Consider the following 22,725-nt stretch of genomic DNA (forward strand, 5'->3'; position numbering starts at 1 on the left):
AGAATTTTTTCCTCAGTCTTGAGTGTCAGTTGAACCCTATAGTAGAGGCTCTTCTCTGGGAGCTGTCCCTGAAATTGTGGGGTCCAGGCTTTATCAACTGTCCATCAAGTCACTCCACAGCTGAACACACTGCACTGTTGATTGCAGGGCAGTCTGTGGATTTAAAGTGTCTCGTGTTACTTACTCAAACAGATGTTGGTTAAATATCTGAATGTATCCTCTGTCCCTCTACCAAGCATATAACTAGTGTGTAATTGCTAGTCTAGTGAAATCCTCGAGAGAGACAGTCAGGGAGAGCTAATATGGCCAGAGAGGTGGAAGAGTGTCTCCTAAGAAAGGACAGTATGGTTCTACTAGAGGACAAGAATATAGATGAGCAAAATGTGAGTGGGGAGGAAGGTGGAGCTGAGCTATATGCTATCCTTAGAAAAAGTAGGTCAATGAAGGATTTTAAGCAATAAATATAATGATCTCTATGACTTTCTACAGCAGGCCAGGTAGTGAATTATCTAAGCTTTGCAGGCCACATGCCTCCTGTTGCAGCTATTCCCCTTTGCCCTTGTAGTGCAGAAGCAGACGAAGGCAGTGCATTGACAGATGGCTATAATTGTGTCCCAATGAAACTATATCATGAGTTTGAAATTGGGAATTTTATTTGATTTTCTCATACAAAATACTAGTTGTCCTGTCCCATCCCTGTCTGTCTCTCTGTCCCCCATCCCCTCCCACAGCTCCTGAAATATAGAAAAACATGCACACCTACTTTTAACTCATACATACTAAACAGATTGTGAGTCAGATTTGTCCCCTGGTCCATAATTCATTTTACATCTCCAGAAAAATCTCCTGTACTGTGGGAAGAAGGTGGGGAAGACAAGAGTAGAATTGGAAAGACTGAGTTGTGGGCCAGTTCAAGGTGTCGGAGGGGAACAGAGCAGATCGGCTTCTGGTGGGGACTGTTGCTGTCACCTGTATACTGCTAGTGTGAGCTGACAGCATTGCCTCTGACTGTAAGAAGACTTATGACAGGACCATGGCAAGAGGCTGGATAGGATTCACTTTTACATCTGCCTGACTTCTGGCTATAGAGACCCCAGCAGTGACCCACAGTTGTAGGGCAAGTGGCCATACTGGGAACTGTTTTCTACCCCCTGTTCCTTAATATCAACTAAGGGTTTTATCCAACATCCCTCTCACTTTAGGGTTGGTTGTTTCTTTGACATGCCAGGACAAGTGAAGATACAAAGCCCAAGTGGACATACTGCCGAGTTAGCCAAGCAAGGATGTTACGTGTCTATCTTCTGAGGCTTAATTTATTTTAATTTAGCCAAATTTATACAAATAGGATACTCCTGTTCCCTGAAGGCCTATATACAGAGCATCATTGCTCAAGAGCAATAAATTGTCAGCACAGATAATATTAGGTTTTCTAGTAGCCATTTTAAAAGGAAACCAGTGAAGTTTAATTTAGCACAATGCATCGTCTCAACATATGATTTAAAAATATTTTTTCATATTTAACCTTCGAATTCTTATGTACATATGTCAGAGCTATCTGCTGAGTTTCAGATAACTGATGTCCATGTATGGCTCCTGAGCAGTACTGAGCAAGGTTTGAGAAGTGTTGTTGGAATAAACTAGACACAAAATTTTAACATTTAAAGAATTTCTTTGTAAATATAATCGTTTAGCTGTCATATGTCTATTTTAGGCAATCCTAAATTTTATGTTCTTTAATTCATCAAAGCTGCTGTTTTAATACTGTCTTTTTTTTTTTTTTTTACCTGCACGATGTATTTGCCACAACACACATGTGGACAGTATGAAAGAGTTGGTTCTCCACCATGTGAGTAATAGGAATGGAACTCAGGTGGTCAAGCATGGTGGCAAGCACTTTTACATCCTGAGTTACCTTGCCAACCCCCGCTGCGCCCCTCCTCCCCCCCGCCCCGCCTTTGCCTTTTTTGTGTGTTTTTTTTTGTTTTTCGAGACAGGGTTTCCCTGTAGTTTCTAGAGCCTGTCCTGGAACTAGCTCTTGTAGACCAGGCTGGCCTCGAACTCAGAGATCCACCTGCCTCTGCCTCCCGAGTGCTGGGATTAAAGGTGTGCGCCACCACCGCCCGGCTCCGCCTTTGCCTTTTTAAAAAATTTTTTTTGGAGGAGGGGCTCTTTTTCCTGCCCACTCACATCCCAGCTTACCCACCAGTTTTGAACCAAATCTGGGAATTTTTTTCTTCATTGCCAGTTATTTAATTTTCTGTAATTTGTCTCCACCTTGGCTTTTTCTGTAAGTCATCCTAGAAGATGAATGTTCTATTTCAAGGGTCTTAAGGGAATCAGTTCGCTGGCCTCCCTAAGCACCACTTTTTCTCTTTTAGTTTAATAACTGATGACAGCTACTAAAATTCTTCATTTATGTAATTCAGTCATTCATGTGAGACACACTTGAATATATTCTTGTTTTACTTCTTAAGACAGTTTTACTTATTCTATCTTGTATTCATCACAAATAATAGCCATACCTTAACCTTCATATCCCCCCCCCCCTTTTTTTTTACCTTCTGCCAGCATCTGTTTTTAAAGTTTGGGGATGGTGTGAGAAAGAACAAGATGATGTCAACCCTGCTTAACTCATAGGAACAAGTGAGATGATTCATGCGAAAGTATTTTGCAAACTCTAATAAAACAGCGTCTCACATGAGTTTTCTGTTAAATAGTTGGGACTAAGGTATAGTTCAGTTGCTAGAGTACTTTCCTGAGCAGCATGAAGCCCTGGGCTCCAGCCCCTAGCATCACACAAAATCTGATGTGATGGTAAATGACTAATCCCAGGATTTGGGGGATAGGCAGAACAATTAGACATTCAAGACCCTCAACTACATAGCAAGTTTGAGGTAAGACTAACATGAAATCCTTGTCTTTATTTATTTGTTTTATTTTATTTTATTTTTTGCAACAAGGTTTCTCTGTGTACCCCTGGCTGTCTTGGAACTTGCTCTGTAGATCAGGCTGACATTGAACCAAAAGAGATCCACCACCTGCCTCCTCTTCCTGAGTGCTGGGATTAAAGGTGTGAACCACCACCACTAGGCCTGAGAGCCTGTCTTTAAAAAAGAAAAGAAAAAAAGGTATTTATTCAAGCCAAGCACGCTTGTAATCCCAGACTTGGAAGGCATTATGCCCATGAGTTTAAGAACAACCAGAGCTACATAGCAAAAAATCAGGAAAGTGTTTGCATTGTTGGTATCCATGCCCTCATCAGATTCTCTGCTGGCAGTGGCGCTCATGTTGAGAGTCATGGTGACCACTTTCCCAAAGTACACATTTATTCCTGTGTAGCTCCTGTAAAATGAGGATGCTGACATAGGTATATGTTTTCAGAATGTATCCTTGGTGACTGCATATATATGTACACCTTCAACTCAAGGTGACCACAAGACCAGCCAGATGGCTTAGTGGGTAAAGGTACTTGCCACAAACCTGGTAACCTGAGTTCAATCTCCAGAACCCATATAAAGAAGGACTCTACTGACGAATTTTGCTGACTTAGTAAAGTGGTGGTTTTAAGTTCTCCAAGATTCATGACTTCACTAACCAGTACCAGGCATGGTTCCCTCCTGTTGAACTGGTCTTAAATCCCATTACAGAGCTGTTGGTTACTGTCAAATAGTGCATGCCACTACTGCACTCTTTGGGTTATGGCGCCATCTTGGTCATTTTGTGGTTCATAGGCATCATAGCTGGGAAGGATTGTTAGTTCCCTTCTTGGAAACTTTCAAGGTGCCTTCTGATACCATGAAAGATAGTCTCAGGGAGGAGGCTTTCAGGTTAGATCTAGCTTGGGGCCTCTGGGCCTGTGCCTGAAGTACATGGTGTCTTTAGTAATAAGGACTGACCTACACCTCCAGAGGGCATCTCTGACTAACAACTTAGAAGGGGGCTTTGAAGTGTCTGGTGTTGGGGTTCTTATTAGATGCTCTATGAATCTTTGGGGCAGCGTTGTCAACACAGGTGGAAATTCTCATTTAGATTATATATGTATATTTATATACTGACTCACATATGCTATAAGCATTTTAGATACATAGTTAATAGTATGATTCCTTATGAATTTTTGAGACATCCTTATTGTTATTTTACCCTCTTTCCCCCTTCATTTATTTACCTCCACCTCCCATTTAGAGTGATGTCCTTCCTTCTCCCCCATTTTTGCCATATCCTCCTTCATATCACTTGTACCTTCTCTGACCCCCCCCACACACACACACACTATGGTCCCTTTTTACTTTGCTGGTTTCTGTGTTTACTCTGCATACAGTGTTTTGAATGTATTTCCCTGCAGATTCATAGATTATATTTTCATTGCCTTAATAAGAGTCTCAGAGTTCTCTCTCTCTCTCTCTCTCTCTCTCTCTCTCCTCTCTCTCTGTGTGTGTGGGGGGGGGGTGGTTTCAGTTGTGCAGGTGGAGACCAGAAGTAGATGTGGGGTGTCTTCCTTGATTGCCCTCAATCTCATTTTGCAACAGGGTGGAAGTTACAGCTGTGAGCTACTACATCCAACTTTTCTTTTTTCAAGACAGGGTTTCTCTGTGTAACAGCCCTAGCTGTCCTGGAACTAGCTCTTTTAGACCAGGCTGGCCTTGAACTCACAGAGCTCCTCCTGCCTCTGCCTTTCAAGTTCTGGGATTAAAGGCAGGTGCCACCACTGCCAGCCCACATCCAACTTATGTGGATGCCGAGTGTTGAGCTCATAATTAGGTCCTTAAGCCTGTGCATTATGCATTTTGCCAACTGAGCCACCTCCCTGGTCCCACAGTCCTTAATTTTGATGAATTAAAATAAATTTACTTTTTTATAATCTCTGGGCTGGTGGTGCTCAGGAGACAGGGGCAGGCAGATCTCTGAGTTCGAGGACAGCAAGGACTATACAGAGAAACCCTGTCTACAAAAACAAAACAAAAAGTTGTTTCATGGTTTTCATTTTATATTTAAGTTTATGATCTGCTTTTGATCTATGCTTTTTAAATAGGGTACTAGCTAGGTCTAGCTTGGGTTTCTGTGTTTCTCTCACTAATTTTGTGAGTGTGTCAATATGAAAGTCCAGTTGTTTGAGCACCATGTGTTGAAAATACTGTACTTTCTCCTTTGACTTGCCTTTGAACTTCTGCCAAAAATTAGTTGGTCATACTTGTGTATGGATCTTTTCCTGAACTATGTATCCTTTCATGCCTGTCTTATGCTAATACTACTCTTGGCTTGATAGCTGTTCCTGGAATAAAGACTTTTCCCCCCTCCCAAGTTGTATTGATCATAATTTGGGGAAAGCTAAGCTGATTCAGGGAATACTGTAATAGAATTTTATGACCATGTATTAAATATGTAGTAGTTACTATGCTTTATTCATGATATTTTGAGGATTTGAGGCCTTTGGAACTCATACCATAATCTTGAGCTTGAATCCTAAACCTTTTTTTCCCCTATTCTGTTTCCTTTAATTAAAATGTTTCTGAAATCAGGATGTTTTACAAACCTTATTCAACAGTGTTCTTTCTCTGCCTCCTGCCTCCCATCAAGCTGCCATTAGCCAATATTGTATGGTGAAGGGAATGAATTCCTAGAAATGGAGAATGGTGATTGTTATATAGGGTTGGTTTTTGTTTTACTCTGGAAATTGCCAGAATTATTCCATTTTTACTTGAAACGTAAGATCATATCTTTTAAATATTAAGTGCTAGGCAAAGACCTTGTTTCAGAAGATGCCTGTCTGCACACAAACCCCATAGGCCAGCCTCAGCTGTCCATGCCTTAGGCCCCATTCACCTTGCCCTTTGTTTAAGGGAGGGTCTCTCACTCACCTCGAGCTTGCCAGGTGGACTAACTAGCCAGCAGTCCCTGGCTGTCAGCTGTCTTTGCCTCGCCAGTATTGGACCACACATCATCCACCACACTTGTCTTTTCACATAGGCTCGTGGTGGGGCTGAGCTTAGGTCCTCACGCTCTTAGGGCACATACTTTACTGACTGAGTTGTCTTCCAGCCCTGAGACACCAGTTTTTAAATAACATTCAGTCATTTTTTTAAGATACATTTATTTTTATGTATTTGAGTGTTTTGCCTGCATGTATGTCTGTGTATCATGTGGGTGCTGGAAATAGAACCTGCGTCCTCTGGAAAAGCAGTCAGTGCTCTTGCCTGCTGAGCCATCTCTCCAGCCCCTCAATCATTATGAAAGGTCTTGTGTTTGTTTTGGTTTTTTTGTTCTTGTTCTTCACCCTGCCCCCAGGGTTTCTTTTTGTATCCCTGGCTGTCTTGGAACTCGCTCTGTAGATCAGGCTGTCCTGAACCTGATCAGAGGTCCACCTGCCTCTGCCTCCTGAAGGTGCTGGGATTAAAGGTGTGCAACACCACCTCCTGCCAGGTGTTTTGGGGGTTCTTTTGTTTTTTGTTTTGTTTTCCTTAATTCATATTTACTTGTGTTTCATCTCTGAGTTTGCTTTCCTCCCCTCTTCTCCCATAAGTTGTTTGTGTCTTAGGCCAGGATCTCTCAGTGTAACCCCGGCTGTCCTAGAACTTGTTGTGTAGATGGGCCTGGCCTTGAACTCAGAAATCTGCCTGCCTCTGCACAAAAGTGTGTGTCACTATGCCTGGCTGGGTTGTTTGTTTGTTTGTTTGTTTGTTTGTTTGTTTTCTTCATGAGTTTAAAAAAATAAAAGCAATACTTTGATAATTGTTTTGGAAACTCAAAAGGTTTTGGCTTTTTAAAAATTTTTTTTGTTTTGTTTGCTTTCATTTTTTGTTTTGTTTTTTGGCAGTTAATTTTGATGGCTGTTTGTATGAGTTATTTTTCTTACTGCTGTGACCAAACACCTTACCAGAAGCAACTTGAGGAAGGAAAGTTTTATCTTGGCTCACAATTTAAGGACGTAGTCTTTTGTGGAAGGGAGGGAGAGAATGTGAGACAGCTGGTCGTGTTATCTGTAGTCAAGAAGCAGAAAGAGGGGCTGGAGAGATGGCTTAGAGGTTAAGAGCATTGCCTGCTCTTCCAAAGGTCCTGAGTTCAATTCCCAGCAACCACATGGTGACTCACAACCATCTGTAAAGAGGTCAGGTGCCCTCTTCTGGCCTGCAGGCATACACACAGACAGAATATTGTATACATAATAAATAAATAAATATTTTTTTAAAGAGCAGAAAGAGATGAGTATGTTGCTAGCCTGACTTTGCCTTTTCCTCACCCAGGATGCCAGCCCATGAGATGACGCTGCACACATTCAGGGTGGATATTCCATTCTCAGTTACAAACCTCTCAAGTACACTCATGGACATCCAGAACTGTGTCTTCTAGGAGACTTAAATACCATAAAGTGACCATCACACTGTTTTGTCTTATTAATGGAATCTTGATTTGTCTAGGAATGTAGATTGAGATTCATCATGTTTGGGTTTTTTTTTTTTTTCTTGATTTCCTTCAGAATACCCCCATCTTACTTAGTTTATCATCAGCCTTTATCTCTCCCTAGTGGGGAACTCAGTTCCTGTTGGGGGTCTGTGACTTGTCCTATTCCATGTGCTATCCCTATCTCAAATACGCAAAGAAATGCCCCTTTGGGTATCTAACTGGCCTCTTCCTTTCAAGCCAGCTACTATCAGACAGTGCCAGTTCCTGTTTCTTTTACAAACACCTTACAGATTTATAGAAGGATGAAATGTTCCCAAGCAAATGGAAGAAAGATAGATGGCTTGTGAGCTGACCTTGGCTATAGAAACATTTCTGTATAACTGCTGAAATTAGGAGTGAAGGTTGAAGCGATGCAGTAACAGGAAAGAGCAAACGGGATTGCAGTTTTGTAGGAACACTGTCCCCACAGCCACATCTAGAAGTTCTAGCTTATCACCCACCAGCTGGGAGAGTGAGTTGAGGGTGTGTTTTCCAGTAGTTTTTCAGTTGCATCCTTTTTAAAAAAAAATAATTTGTTTTATGTGCATTGGTGTTTTTTCTACATGTATGTCTCTGTGAGGGTGCCAGATCCCCTGGAACTGAAGTTACAGACAGTTGTGAGTTGTCTTGTGGATGCTGGGAATTGAACCTGGGTCCTCTGAGAGAGCAGCCAAGTGCTCTTGACCTCTGAGCCATCTCTCCATCTCCCTTTTGATGTACAGGTTTTGTTTTGCTGATTTCTTTTTTTGAAGGTAGAAAACTAATTCTCCTTTATTTTTTCTATATCAGTTTTCAAGTCCTGAATAGTTTCTTTTATATGTTTGAATTCTTTTTCTTGGTTTTCTTTAAGTGATTTGCTTATATCTTCCAATTTTTTGTTTGTTTTTCCTCCATTTCTTTAAGGTAATTTCTCATTTCATCTTTAAGAATTTCAAACATTCTCTTGAGTTATTTTTTAGATCATTTTCTTCTGGTTCATCCATATTTGGTTGTTCAGGTCTTACTTTTAGGGTCTTAGGTTTTACTGGTATTGTGTTGCTCTTTGTGGAGTAGCATGTGATCTTACCTTTTCTACTCATCTTTTCCTCTAATAGGTATGGTTGGGGCTGTCTGAGATTCTGTTGGATAATCTTCTAGGTGCCAGTGAATCCAAAGCTCAGATGGTTGTTCCTTGTGGTACAGTCAGTGTCACAGTTCTAGTTATCCCGTTGGTTATTACTGTTCCTGTGCTTTTGTCTGCTCCCTTGGAGTTTGCTGTCTCAGGCCTACTTTGGCCTAGGCTGTGGCTTTGATCTGTTTCTGTACACTTAGCACTTAGAACTGCTAGTGTAGAAGAAAAGGAAGTTACAGAGGTGGCTAGAGGAGAAGACCTAGCTTATGAACCCTAAGGCCCAAAGATGCTGAACCACCTCACAGTAGCAGTTGACTAGATTAGGATCACAGGTTTGTCAGAAGGCTTAGAAAAAGGAAATTAGAGATTTCTGACCAAGGAGTGGAAGGAAGTGATTTATCTTGGGGCTAAAGGAAGCAAAGCCTGTAGAGGTTAGAAATTAAGAGTCAAGGTTACAGTAGTATATTTCTGAGTCAGAGTGCTGGCCATTACACTGTGGAACTCTACTCTATAGAAGTATATTTCTACCCTTTCAGCTGCAACCTATAATCATACATTTTATATCGTCACCTAGTTATAAGTGTTCCAAATTTGAAACAAAAATTTCCCAACACCTTTATTTGCATTAAGTCCAGTGTTTCTGTTTCTTAAGAAAACAGTGTGGGTCATGGCTCAGTGGTTCATTACCCTCACTTTGAAAACATTGCTTCAGAGTTGTTCTGGGTGGGGTGATGACTGCTGGAAAGAGAGTATGTTGGCTGAATGCCCAAGACTGATTGACTGGTCCTTAGCAGGTGCTAGGCACAGGAACAGTAGTTTGGGTCATTGTGACCAGCACTTGCTTCCTGGCATAGCAAGAAGACAGGTAACCAAAGTGCTGTAGAGGTGAGGTTACAAATGATGCCACTGTTAGGTTGTATAGGACATCACTATCTTGCAGGTTAAGAATTGGGGGTAGAATGAGATTGTCACTCAGTGTTAAGAGTTTGTCCTTAGTGTGTTTAAGTCCCTGGGTATAGTCTCCAGCACTTCAAAGAAGAGGAGTCATTGTGTTCCGGAATGATTGTGTTCTAGATTTAGTACAGTAGTGGTAATGGATAACCCTGTTACCTGATGACGTGATCATCTAGTTAGAAGAACCAAACAAAAAAACAAAACAAAGACCCTGTCCTGCCAGTCATAGCCAAGTGAACCAGTAACAGGTAAAGTGTTTTAGTAAAGAATGCTAGGTATGGGAATAGAGGTATTTGGGTAGTTTTTTAAGAGAAGAAACATAAAAACAAGTTCAAAATTAGTCCAAAAACAGTTAAGTGGTTATATAAGTGATATACAGTTTATGATAATCACAAAGCATGAGATTCAGTGACAACCTTGAACATACACCTTTAGAGAAAATAGAGTAGAATACTTACTTAAAATGCTTTTTTATTATGGCAAAACAAATGAACAAACCAACATAATGCCCTAATCTTGCCTAATGAAAGTTGAGAAATTTCAAAAATAAATAATAGTGTTCTCTGATTTTTAAAATTAAGACAGTTGAAAGTTGGGCACTGTTGCACATGCCTTCAGTCCCAGCACTGGGGGTGGGGACGGGACGCAGAGGCAGGCAGATCTCTGTGAGTTCAAGGTTAGCTTGGTCTACAAGGGCTAGTTCCAGGACAAGCTCCAAAGCTACAGAGAAATCCTCTCTCTCTATATGTGTGTGTGTGTGTGGTGTGTGTGTGTGTGTACACACACACCACACACACACACACACACACACACACATATATATATATATATATATATATATATATATATATATATATATGGGCAATTGTTCTATTGGAAAGAGAAGTATATTTTAGTCAACTGGATGAAGCTGGCTCTTCTTTAGACCCCTATAACGTGTACTGTTGGTTACTGAATGGATTGTCCCTTGCTTTGCAGATGTGTGCCTTTCCATACATGAACTTTTCAGTTATTTCAGGTCACTCTTGGGTTGTTTTCCTGTAGCATTCCTAAAAGAAAAAAAAAATGATAAATTTGGGTTTCTTCTCTCAGATCATACAAATTTAGAGCATGACCATGTCTGCTGGCAAGTAACTCGTGTTTTCAGAACCTACATTTGCTAGAAACAAAAGCCAAAGAAAATGCTGGGTATTGTGAGGGGGAATCATAAAAGGCGGTCTTTGTGAAGAATATAATTTGATGTTAGTAGCTGCTAACATGCACCACACGGAACTTGACTTTTCATAAGAGCTAAGCTGCTGAGGTGTCCCTGGGAGCTAGAGTACAGTAGCGGGGCTGAGAGCACTTGAACACAGGGTTCCGTGTGATTTATTGACAAAGATGATTGTTCTTGTTGACTCAGAAAGATTTCAGTGACAGTTGTCTAGTGTTCCACTTTCTACTGAAGACAGTAGTACAGCTAAGTGTAGCCTTCCTGTCTAGGTTTCAGTAATTAGTGATCTTCTCCCCCTTAGGAGGAAAGTCCAAGGGAGGAAGACCCAAGGGAGACCCTGCTGCTCACAGCCCCACTTCTGCTAATGAATAATACCTTTCCTCTAGGGGCCATTCAGAAGGAGAAATTCAATTAGCACCATAAAGAGTAAGGGTTTAAATTATGTTACCCAATTTACTGCTTAGGAAGACAATAATTTACTGGTCTTTGTTGAGATTTTTGGCTAGACTACCTCTTTTGCTTTTACCCAAATGACTTGTTGTATCAGGGGGACTTCTGTATGTGCAACAAGAATTGTAGTTTTTAAATAGAGTGTCTCTTCACACTGGTCAAGATGCAGAAAATGTGTTCTTAGAGCTTTCAGCCATAAATGGGATATTTGTATCACACTGTCCCACATGGCTCAAGAAACATCTGAAGGAGGGCGCAGAAAGATTTAAAGAGCCAGAGGTCAGAGAAATATGGGTATAAAACTGTCTCTAGACAGACAGGACCTCTGCATTCAGGAACTCACAGCAGCTGTGGTTGCCTGAACAAGACCTGGACAATATCAAGCCAGTCAACAGTCTACCGTGAAAAACACTAGCTCCCACCTCTAGCCCATGAGCTCTTGATAGCTGATGGTTGCTAGGGGAGGGAGAGTCAGGGGGGTTGTTGTTGTTAAATGAATGTTGTCCTTGGTAGGTTGACCATGCTCCTGTGAATAGCTTCACACCCTTGCGTATATGGGCAGCACTCATTTTTTTATTTTTTTTTTTTTAAACATGAGAGGAGAATGAAGGGAACCCAAGAGGAGTTAGAAGGTAGGAGGAGGTGAATATGATTGAAATACATTGTATACATGTATAAAACTCAGCAAATAAATTTCTAAGAGATATATAATGTGAACACACACCCCCCCACACGTTTCTTTAATGTATGCAGTGTTCTGCCTGCGAGTATGCCTGCATGCCAGAAGAGGGCATCAGTTCTCATGGTTGTGAACCACCACGTGGTTCCTGGGAATCGAAAATAGAACTCAGGACCTCTGAAAGAGTAGCCAGTACTCTTAATCTCTGAGCCATCTCTCCGTGTGTGTGTGTGTGTGTGTGTGTTCGTTCTCTTATCTATCCCCCCTCCCCCGTCATGTGTTCTAGCAGTTCATAGATGGGGTGGATTTTGAGGTGGTCCTGTTCTTCTGGGCCTGCAAATTAATTTTTTGGAAAAGAATTTGTTTTCTAACTACTCAGTTTTACTTACATAAGAAGTTTTTTTTTCTTTTGTTGTCTTTGCTACTTGAAAGAGTAGCTAAAATTTGCATTAGATTCTTGTTTATTGATGGCATTGGCATGTCTAACTTGGTCTCATTTAGACACAGTCCACTTAACTTTGTGTAGTTCCTAAGCTGCTGTTGTATCATGGACAGACCCATGATTAGTGCCAATAAATGCTAATGAATTGCACTGTTAAACTATCTGAATGGAAGAGATGAGGGCTGAGCTTTGATTTCATTCATTTCTAAATGAATGTCTGCAATGTATCAGGTCAGTCTCAGTAGACTAATGCTGATTGTTCCAGTGGTGAGAAGAGATGACTAATAGCTACTAGCAACAGGACTCTTAGGAACAGGTGCTACCTTAGGTAGGGTGGTTTGGGGGCTGGCTTCCATGTAGAACTGACATGTGTTCACAACAGAATGACAGGAATGAGTCATACACTCAGAAATCTGAGAGTGATGATGGTTGGAACAAAAAGGTCAAGGCAGCAGGAGGTTGGCAGAACCAGAGCAGTGGTGACTGGATCTGAGAAGGTGAGCTCAGAGACGTGGACTCAGCTGGCAGGTCTGGTCCTGTGGACCATGGTAGAGTTGGGAGTTGATGTTGATCGTAATGAGGATTGAGCTGCTGGTGAGGAGTAAATGAGTGCCAACTGTTTTCAGTGGGTAGAGTGGGTAGGTGCTATTTTTATGAATTAACTTCAGTTTTATGGCTTCTCAGTGTGAAGTCATTCCTCAGCCTGTGAGAGTTTGAATCGGGAGCACAAACTGTAGTTACACCCTGCCTGCAGTATAGGGCTGGAGTTGAAATACCTTCTGGAGCTGGAGTTAAACCTAGCAAGCCTGTAGAACACGTGTAATACTGTTCTGAGGACGTGAAAGAGGAGATTGGCAGTGACATGAACAAGACCACAGTTTGTCTTCACAAGTGGTGGGCCCTGTTCTAACCTGTTCCAGGAGGCATTAAGGAAGCATATAGAGGAGTAAGTCCTCAATGTTAACATACAGGCTCTGTACTGGTGATCCTGGGAAATTCAAAATAGTATTTGTTTGGGCATCCCTTCGTCCTATTTCAACCATTGTAAAAGAATTCTCTGGTATTTTAAATAAAATGCCTTCTTTCATATTACTCTTTAAAAATTGATAACCGTCAGAGCAGAGGTGGCACGTGCCTTTAATCCCAGCACTCAGGAGGCAGAGGCAGGCGGATCTCTGTGAGTTCAAGGCCTGCCTGGTCTACAGAGCTAGTTTCAGGTGAGCCAGGCTAAACAGAGAAACCCTGTCTTGAAAAACAAACAAACAAAGCTGATAACCTAGTAACACTTGTGGCAACCATCTTTAAAAAAAAAAAAAAAAACCACACATGAAGCTGCAGTAGAGCAGTCAGAATTCAAGGACAACACAGAAAATTATCTTGACTCAGAGCTTCCTTAAAGAATTCTTGGCTTGGATTGTGGCTCACACCTTTAATCCAGCACTTAGGAGGCCGAGACAGGCAGATCTCTGAGTTCAAGGCTATCCAGGTGTTCTACAAAGAACGTTCTAGGACAGCCAGCTCTGTTACATAGAGAAACCCTATCTCAACTTCCCCCAAAAGTAAGTAGCTAATTAAAATAATAGAAAAAGTAAATTCTTTAAAAATTTTATCTTCTCTTCGATGCAGATTGTAGATTTTAAAAATAGACATGAAAGGGGCTGGAGAGATGGCTCAGTGGTTAGGAGCACTGGCAGTATTTCCAGGGGTCCTGAGTTCAATTCCCAGCCACCACATGGTGAGCTCGCAAACATGTATAGTGGGATCTGATGCCCTCTTCTGGCATAAAGGCATACATGCAAATAGAGCACTTATATACATAAAATAAATAAATCTTTTTTTTTTTAAAAAAAAAAAAGGTAGACATGAAAATAGAAGGGGAATTATCTAAGAGGAAGGGAACCAGCAAGAGGTGGGGAGAAGAGATTGATAGGAAGTGTGAATATAATCTGATACATTATATACATACTAATATGGACATCACGATTTTGTTTAATTTTTGTGCATTTTTTTTTCAGTTTATGTGCACAAGTAAAAGCGCCAGCTCAGTTGATGAGGTACTTCCCTTGCAGTTTAGTCCATAGCACCCACACTTCTGGTTTGTTTGTTTGTTTGTTTTGTTTTTCAAGGTATCTATGATGGTAAGCATTTGTAATTCTGGACATAGGGAAGTGGAAGACTGGTAGAACTTTGGAGACCCGCGGCCCAGCCAATAAAAGCACCTATTATATTAAAAGGAAAGGTGGGCAGCACCTGAGGGACAACATCCAAGACTGTCTTTTCGCTTCCACAGGCCATGTGCGTGTACACATACTCAAAAAACTTATTAATTACTGAAATTGAGAAAAAAACTTGCAGGGATTGTACCTGCCCCTCCCTTCCTATTTTTGTTTGTTCATTTAGTTCTTTATTTAGGTTTACATTTTTAGGTGTATGAGTGTTATATGTTTTTTGTATGTATGTATGTGCACCATCTGTATGCCTGGTGCCCACCCGTAGAGGTCAGAGGAGGGTATCCAGTCCCCAGGATTGGACCTCCAGATACTTGTAAGCAACTAAGTGGGTGCTAGAAATCAAACGTAGGTCTTCTGGGAGAGCAACCAGAGCTCTTTAACACTGAGCCATCTCTTCAACCCCTGTTCCTTTGTTTTAAAGAATTTCCCTTAACTATCCTGTGGCTTGTTGGTAAGCTATGCTTGTGAATATCCAAAAATGTTTACATTGTTATAGTTTAATTGATTAATCTTGTCATTTAAAGCAAATTAATTAAATGTATTTCACCTTTGAAATTGCTCTGATAGCAATTAAACCTGATAACCTTCAGTTTCTTCATCTACTAGAGTAGCTATTTTTGCTATAGGTTTTGTCTTTAATTATTGACCTTTTATTTTATTTACTACTTGTATGGGAAGGAAGAGTAGTTAGAGGCAGTTGTGAGCCACCCAACATGTGTACAGGAAATCAGACTCGGCTTCTGTTAATCACTCAATTCGGTGGCTTTTAATCACTGAGCCACCCTCTAGTCCTAGAGTAGCTTTTTTGTAAAACAGTTATTTTTATCCCTATATGCAATAATCGTAAACTATTTGTTCTCTTTTACAGGGAAGTCCTCATTGACAATTCAGTTTGTTGAAGGCCAATTTGTTGACTCCTACGATCCAACCATAGAAAACAGTGAGTATTGTTTTCAACTACTTACAGACTTACATTATACTATTTTTGTATAGTCTTAAAGGTTTGGGTTGCAGTGGGTAATGCGTTAAATTTATATTTCTCCTACAGAGATTTTACTCAGGGTACCCTGAATCCTTTTTTATATAGTGCCCATTTTCTTCTGGCATGTAGAAAGTTATATCCCAATCAGTAGAAATCTGGTCCTGTACAGGAACCTTCATAAACAGTCAACTTCAAGAAAAAGGACTTGAGAGCAGTTTTATTTTTATCCCCACCCCCTCCATTCAGCAGGAGCCCTTTGTGTAGATGTCAAGTTTGAAAAGAATGAAAACAACTTCAACATCTTGTACCTCGAAGAGCACCCTGCTCTCTGAGTCTTGAAGACTAGAAAGAGGCTGCTGGGAAACATGCTGTTCTGGAGTCACAGCAGGTGCTGCAGCATCGGGAAGACTGTTGTGTTTCATATCACATGCAGGAACGGGCACATACAGCCAGAACCAGCGATGGCCTTTACTTTGTTGACTTTGAGAATCTTCAGTATACTCAGTCAGGGTCTATTCTGGTCATCAGCACATCCAGAGAATCTGCTTTGTTGGAAGCTCAGGCTGTTACTTTTCACTGTTAGAGCCCCTGGTAGACTCTGGAGCCAGGGTGTCAAGCACTTGAGACTAGACTTGCCACCAGAAGTATACAGATTTAAACGGGAGTATATTGTTGGCATTTTAGATGGAAGCAGATATAATAGCTAGGGTGTTGGCCTTCATCTTCTGAGCTTGCAGTAGAAACACTGAGGCACTCTGACTCTCAGTAAATAGGAGTCTGTAGGCCAAAAAGACTTAAAAGAGTATGAATTTAACGTTTTGCCATCTGGAAATATGGGAGTTTGGATGTATTTTTGGGATGGGGGTGTTAATTTGGGAGGAGAGAGAGAGAGTTGTGTGATGGGTCTCACAATGTTTGTTGCCTGGGCTCCAAGTTGTTCTCTCCCTCCTAATTAATTGCATTCTTCTGAGCAGTTAGGAATGTTGGCACATGGTTATCACTCCCAGCTTGACTGCTTTAAGAGTGTCACCATCACTTAATTGTCCGTTATCAATATAACTTAATTGTGCCTTTGGTGTTTTCCTATTTTGGTGTTCAGCAATAAAGACACATTATCATCATAAACCAAAAAGAAAAGAAAAAAAAGTACAAGATCTGGAAATAATCTAGTAACTATTTTATACTTATCTTTATCATACAGAATAGATTATTAACAGCAAATGTTCAGTGGTGGCACATTCTGTGTCATATTACTATAAAAGAAAAAAGTTCTGGTACTTTGTCATTTTCAGTAGTTAGGATAATAGAAGAATTCAGCAAAACTATGTGTTTTCTTGTTTTAGAGAACAGACCAGAAGTACTACTTGCACAGATATGGTTTCTTATCTCTTCTGTAGTATTAACCTAACCACCTGGTGTGTGCTAAACTTGGGGATATGGTTTACAGGTGAGAACAAGAGCAGTTTATAACCTGTGCCATCTCAGGGTCAATTGGCACTGTCATTTGTGGTTAGGTTGGTTTGTTTATTTGTTTGTTTGTGACAGGATTTCTATACGTAACAGCCCTAGCTTTCCTGGAACTTGCTTTGTAGATCAGGCTGGCCTCAAACCTACAGGAATCTGCCTGCCTCTGCCTCCCAAGTTCTGGGATTAAAGGCATGTGCCACCGCCTCCTGGCTATAGTTAGGAAATTCTTTGACAGATTTACCAAGCATGGCTTGCTGATAGTCCTCTATAGTATGAATTAAAGATGCTTAACATATCTTAGTAACATTGTTTTACTTTGCAAATGCCAAAATTTTAGAAAACTGTTACTTTTGTTAGCAGGAGACTTCACTAGTAAATAGCTATGTCCTACTTTCAGACTTTACCTAGTATTTTATATCTTTGTGGGAGGAGGGTAGGGGTGTGTGAGGCAGTCTAGTTGTGTAGCCCAGGTTGGTCTGGAGCTCTTGAGGTCATGTTGTCTCTGCTTTGAGTGCTTGGATAGGTGGGTGCCACCATGCACAGCTTCCTTGTGTTCAGTTTTACTTGTTATTCACAATATTGCTAGCATATTTTAGACTAATTGCCTTAATGGTCTTATTCTTCCCTTGATGATTCCATATATGTATAGAATGTATTGGTCATTTTCATATTCATTATCCTCTCTCCTCCCCCTTGACTTCTTTGATCATTTTGTTTTTTGCTTAATATAATTTCTGCCTGGTGCCATTTTCCTAGATACAATACTGGCTTCTGTGGTAGTTGCATGGGTCTCCCTTCTTCACTGAGACATCAGCTCATGGTCAGAGACTTGGAGCGTCCAAGGCACATGGAACAGTGCTGCTAGTACAGTAGTCCAGGAGGTGGTTGTGAATAAATGGACTTTTGTTTCAGTAATCTGAGCAAAACAGTTGTGTTATACCTCGTAACAGCTACAGCTCTGCAGTGCTAAGTAAGAGTAGCCGTTTTTTCTGCTCACCAGTGTTTCTTACATAATTTTCATCAAACCTGGGACATGACTTTTTAATTCTAGCTGAACGGTTTCTCATAAGGTGTATGTCACTGCCCCCTGGCTGACACTGATTGAAAATTCCTGCAGTGCTAGGTGACCCCAAGTCAGAGGCCAAAGTAGAACTCTTAAGTGAGGAGTAATAGTTGTAGTTGTTAGACAGAATCTCACTGAGTAGCTCCAGCTGACCTGGAACTTGTTATATAGACCAGGCTGATCTCTAATCTGCCTCTGCCTCCCAAACACTGGGGTTTTTTAAACATATGTGGCCCTTCACCCAGCTCTCAGTGAATTTATATTGGATATTATCCAACTTGAATTATTCTTGTTCAGTTTTCATCTGATTTACCAATTTTCTTAACATGACTGTTTCCAGAAAAGGGTCAATGGTATATACAGTCCTTGGGAAACTGCCCATCAGCTCTGCTTGCATTGAGGAGTGGATAATGCAGATTCCCTCCCTTGAGTACCTATGTTTCCATGGAATCCCCTGCCTTTCTCTTTGTCACTTAGTTTTCTGAATAATTTCCGTTTGTCTTTTGCTTTTCCTTTCGGCTGTGAGATATACTGGGGCCTCTTTCTGCTGTGGAGAGGGTAACTTCTGCTGCTGGGCCTGCAATGTACAGGACAGCCAGCCAGGAGAATGACTGGAGCCACCAACACAAAAGAAATCTGTTCCACTTCCTTATGGCTCCAGATGGTTACATGCTAAGGTTTGTTGCTGTGAGTAGTCCTGTGTCCCCTTGAAAGTCTGAACTGACTTTTCTCATCCTTACTGGAAAGAAGGTCCTGACAAATTGCTTAGATCTTTAAGCTGAGAAAGAGTGGTGGTTTCAGCCCAGAACATCAGTTCCATTGCTATATTACCTGTCAGTAAAATTGTTTTGTTTTTTAATGTACTAAATAAAGCTTCTTAGCATTTCAGTTAATACTAGGTTCTTTGTGCTCTGACACCAGACTTCCTATGAATTAATAGAAGATTTTTGTGGTTTCGGTTCATTCTAGACTCCAGGCTTTACATAGTGTATTTCACTTGTTCCCAAGAGGAAGTGCTCTCCTCAGAACAGTCAGATTGTTTTTATAGGATGTGAATTATTGCGCGACTGCAGTTCCTCTGGAACGGATTCAAGGTTTCCCTGAGCTTGATTTTCATCAGCAGTTCCTAGCAGGCCAGCGGATGAAGGAGACAGTTGGTACAGATCAAGGCTTGTTCGTTTCCATTAATGGAACTTCTAGCAAGATGATCAGCTGTCATTGTTCAAACTTACAAGTAATCCAGAGTTAATGTACTTAACTAGTATTTATTCTCTTTCCTTGTAGCTTTCACAAAGTTGATCACAGTAAATGGGCAAGAGTATCATCTCCAGCTTGTAGACACAGCGGGGCAGGTAAGTAACTCTGAGGGTCCCCTGCAGTCTGCAGCACCCTCACACACACTCTGGGGCCTCAGGCTGTGGGTGCAGCAGAATGTCAGTGTGCTGTCTGCCTGGGCTTTGTAAAGCCTTGTGGCACATCTCCGAGGAACTGTTTTATCTGCATTATCTATATTGTTAGCAGAGTGAGGTTGAAATTCACTACAGAAGAATGGTTTTCTGAACTTAAATTCTGCATTAAAGAATGATATCACTTCCCTCCTTCTGGCCTTCCATAATCTGTGTTTTCCTACATTAAGAGAAATATCAAGTATTTTTCTGGGAACTATTGAGTGAGGTAAAGCTTACTTCCTCTTGAGCCAGTACACACCAGATTGGTTAGATTGTGTAATGGTCAAATTTAACTGTTGATTTGGTTTGATGAATAGTTACCAAAAATCAATTCTTCCATTTCCTCCTGCACAGAAAAAAAAGGATATTCAGGTTAATCAGCACAGCAGTGATGTATGGAGTGCGTTGCTGGGGGTACTGACTGGGGACAAAGGAGAAAAAAGTAAGAGTGTTTAGGGAACAGAAAAGTCCTTTTACAGTTTAGCTGCCTTGTTTCCATGGCACCCAGTCATGCCTTTCCTAGAAACCATTTTGTTAGACTGAATTCATCCCTGTTCATTGGAGGATGGGGGAGTATTAAGAGGCTGGGCTTTCAGCTCTGACTCTTCCTGCCCTTGCAGTACAGAGTCACAAAGGGTCAGGCCAGCGGGTGGGTGAGTGGTCTAGTCTCTACAGTGTTGAATGAAAGCTTTTTTATGGGACCTAGGCATATTGAAATGAACCTAAAATAATGGTACATGTCCTGTGCTTAGAAATTAATTCCTTCTGCTTTGTTTTGAAGTAAGTATGGAAGGAGGGTGTGAAACAGGAAATAGCTGAGCTAAGTAGTGTTAGTATTGGAGAAACCTAGAGTTTTCTGTTCTGTAAGCAAATAAACCCTGAATGTGTGTGACTCTAAGCTTCTAGAGAGTGCTGTGGCACATACTTTCCTCCCCCACCTGTGCACCCAGAGCCTATGGTGGAGCATGCATAATCAGTCAGAAAGTAGCAGTTCTATTCCCACAGATCCATTCTAGTCTTTGAAAGATGTGCAGAACTAGTAGGGGAGATCCCTGAGTAGGGATTGGGTCCAGTTTGAGAGGCTTCTCTCTGTCCTTATGGTTGAATAGACAGCTTATTAAAATAGACAGTTTGTTCCCTGAATGAAGACACATTTAGTGTGAGGGATACAGCTGCTGATATTGGGAAAACAGCTTTAAACTTAGGGTCCTGGGCAAAGATGCTTAGAGTGGGACTCTGACATTACCTGGACTTCAGATTTGCTTTTGTATCTTTGGATCTTTTTAAAGCCCCTGGAAAGTGGGGCAAGGTTTATTGCCCCACTAAGAAGCTGTGAGTCAGGTGGGGCATGTGGCACATACCTTTAATTCTAACCCTCAAGGGGCAGAGGCAGATGTGAGTTTGAGACCAGTCTAGTCTAGGTGAGACCCTGTTTTTTGTTTGTTTGTTTTTTGAGTCCTGTGACTGTTCTTACTTATCCAGTGGCCCAAAGACAAAAGATGAATTTTGCTGTACCTACTGCCTTCCTGGTATCAGCCTACACAGGAGGTTAGGTTAAGGTTTCTGTAGACTTGATATTCCTTCAGACCAGAGGGTGCTTTGCTGGAACTCATTTGACAGGGGCAGCTAAGCAGAGGAAATGTCATCCTCTGGTTTTCCTCATCAACACAGGTGCATTCTTCTAAGGAACTGCTCTGCTCTAAACATGAATGTACAGTTGGGCGTCAAACAGTTGTAGTGGGGAGCAGTGGGCTGTGTTCCCACTGCCCCGCTCCTGGCCGCCTGCTAGCTTATGTCCCGAAATAACAACACACAAACTGTATTCATTTAAACACTGCTTGGCCCATTAGTTCCAGCCTCTTACTCACATCTTGATTAACCCATATCTAATAATCTGTGTAGCACCACGAAGTGGTGCCTTACCGGAAAGATTCTAGCTTACGTCCATCTTGGGCCGGAGCTTCATTGAGTCTCTCTCCCTGAGGAGAGGCATGGCAGTCTGGCTCAGAGAGCAGAGGCATGGCGATTTATTAACTTCCCTTCCCAGCATTCTGTTCTGTCTACTCCACCCACCTAAGGGCTGGCCAATCAAATGGGCCAGGCAGTTTCTTCATTAACCAATGAAATCAACTCAAACAGAAGACCCTCCCACATCAAACAGTCTTAAGTGATTTTAGTGGTCTGGTAATGCAGGTGATGAGACTGACAGGATCCTCAGCTCAGGGATGAGTGTGTTGTGTAGTTCACAGCAGTGAAGCATGGCGTCTCGCCCGCTGCTGCTCTGCTCTCACTCCGTAGAAGCTTAGAGATTAAGTCTCTGCCTTCAGGGTGATGATGTTCTGGGGGTGAGGCTGGTAGCAAATAGTAAGGACTGGTGCTCAAAAGATACTTTCTTTTCATTTTTCGTACTTATTTTTGTATTTTATTTTATGTGTATGGATGTTTTGCCTACTTAAATGTCTGTGTACCACATACATGCACAGAGGCCAGAAGAGGGCATAGAACTGGGGTTTTGGAGAGTTGTGAGCTGCCATTGGGTGCTGAGAATCGAACCTGGGTCCTCTGGAAGAACAGCCAGTGCTCTTAATCACTGAGCCATCCCTCCATCCTCCCAAAAGACACATTCTTTTAAAAATAATCTGTAGCCAGGCCTACTATTATTCATTTGTAGTCTCAGCTTCTTGAGAGGCTGAGGCAGGAGGATCACTAGAGTCAAGGACCAGCCTGAACAGTACAATGAGACCTTATTTCAAAATCATCATTATCTAGTAAACTTACACAGTAGTTTCATATTTTAAAAAAATATATACCATAAATATTCATAATAAATAGCAAGTACTTTTTACTTTGCTATTTATATCAATACAAACAAGACCATGTCAATAATAAGAACACATTCTGAACATTGGATGGTTCACAACTGCCTGTAACTCCAGTTGCAGGGGATCTGACACCTTCTGATCTCTGCAGGTACCTTTAAACTCACACAGGCACACAAACATACACACAAATAAGTCAGTGTTTACATTATTTTTTAAGGAATCGTGTATTGTATCTAGCAGAACGTAATGGTAAACACCACACCAATAATAATCCCAGTATTCTGGAGGCTGAAGCGGAATAGTGAACCTTGCCTCTAAATAAAATGTGCAGGTGTTACACATAGTTAGTTGTGCTGTACTTTTCGTACCACTAGAAGTACAGTTACTAAAACCTGCAACACTGCTACAGGCAGTGTGTAGTTCATT

At 41.3% G+C, this 22,725-nt stretch overlaps 1 protein-coding gene across 1 annotated transcript in view; it reads left to right on the top strand.

Annotated features, from left to right (window-relative positions):
* The window catches only part of Rheb (Ras homolog, mTORC1 binding), a 45,802-nt gene that overhangs the window by 10,577 nt on the left and 12,500 nt on the right, over positions 1 to 22,725 (top strand). Inside the window, exons 2-3 of the mRNA XM_038320105.1 lie at positions 15,386 to 15,457; positions 19,314 to 19,381. Coding sequence (XP_038176033.1) covers positions 15,386 to 15,457; positions 19,314 to 19,381 — 140 coding nt within the window. The remainder of the gene's footprint in view (positions 1 to 15,385; positions 15,458 to 19,313; positions 19,382 to 22,725) is intronic.

The sequence above is a fragment of the Arvicola amphibius genome, chromosome 2 (genome assembly GCF_903992535.2).
Source record: "Arvicola amphibius chromosome 2, mArvAmp1.2, whole genome shotgun sequence".
Lineage (NCBI taxonomy): Eukaryota > Metazoa > Chordata > Mammalia > Rodentia > Cricetidae > Arvicola > Arvicola amphibius.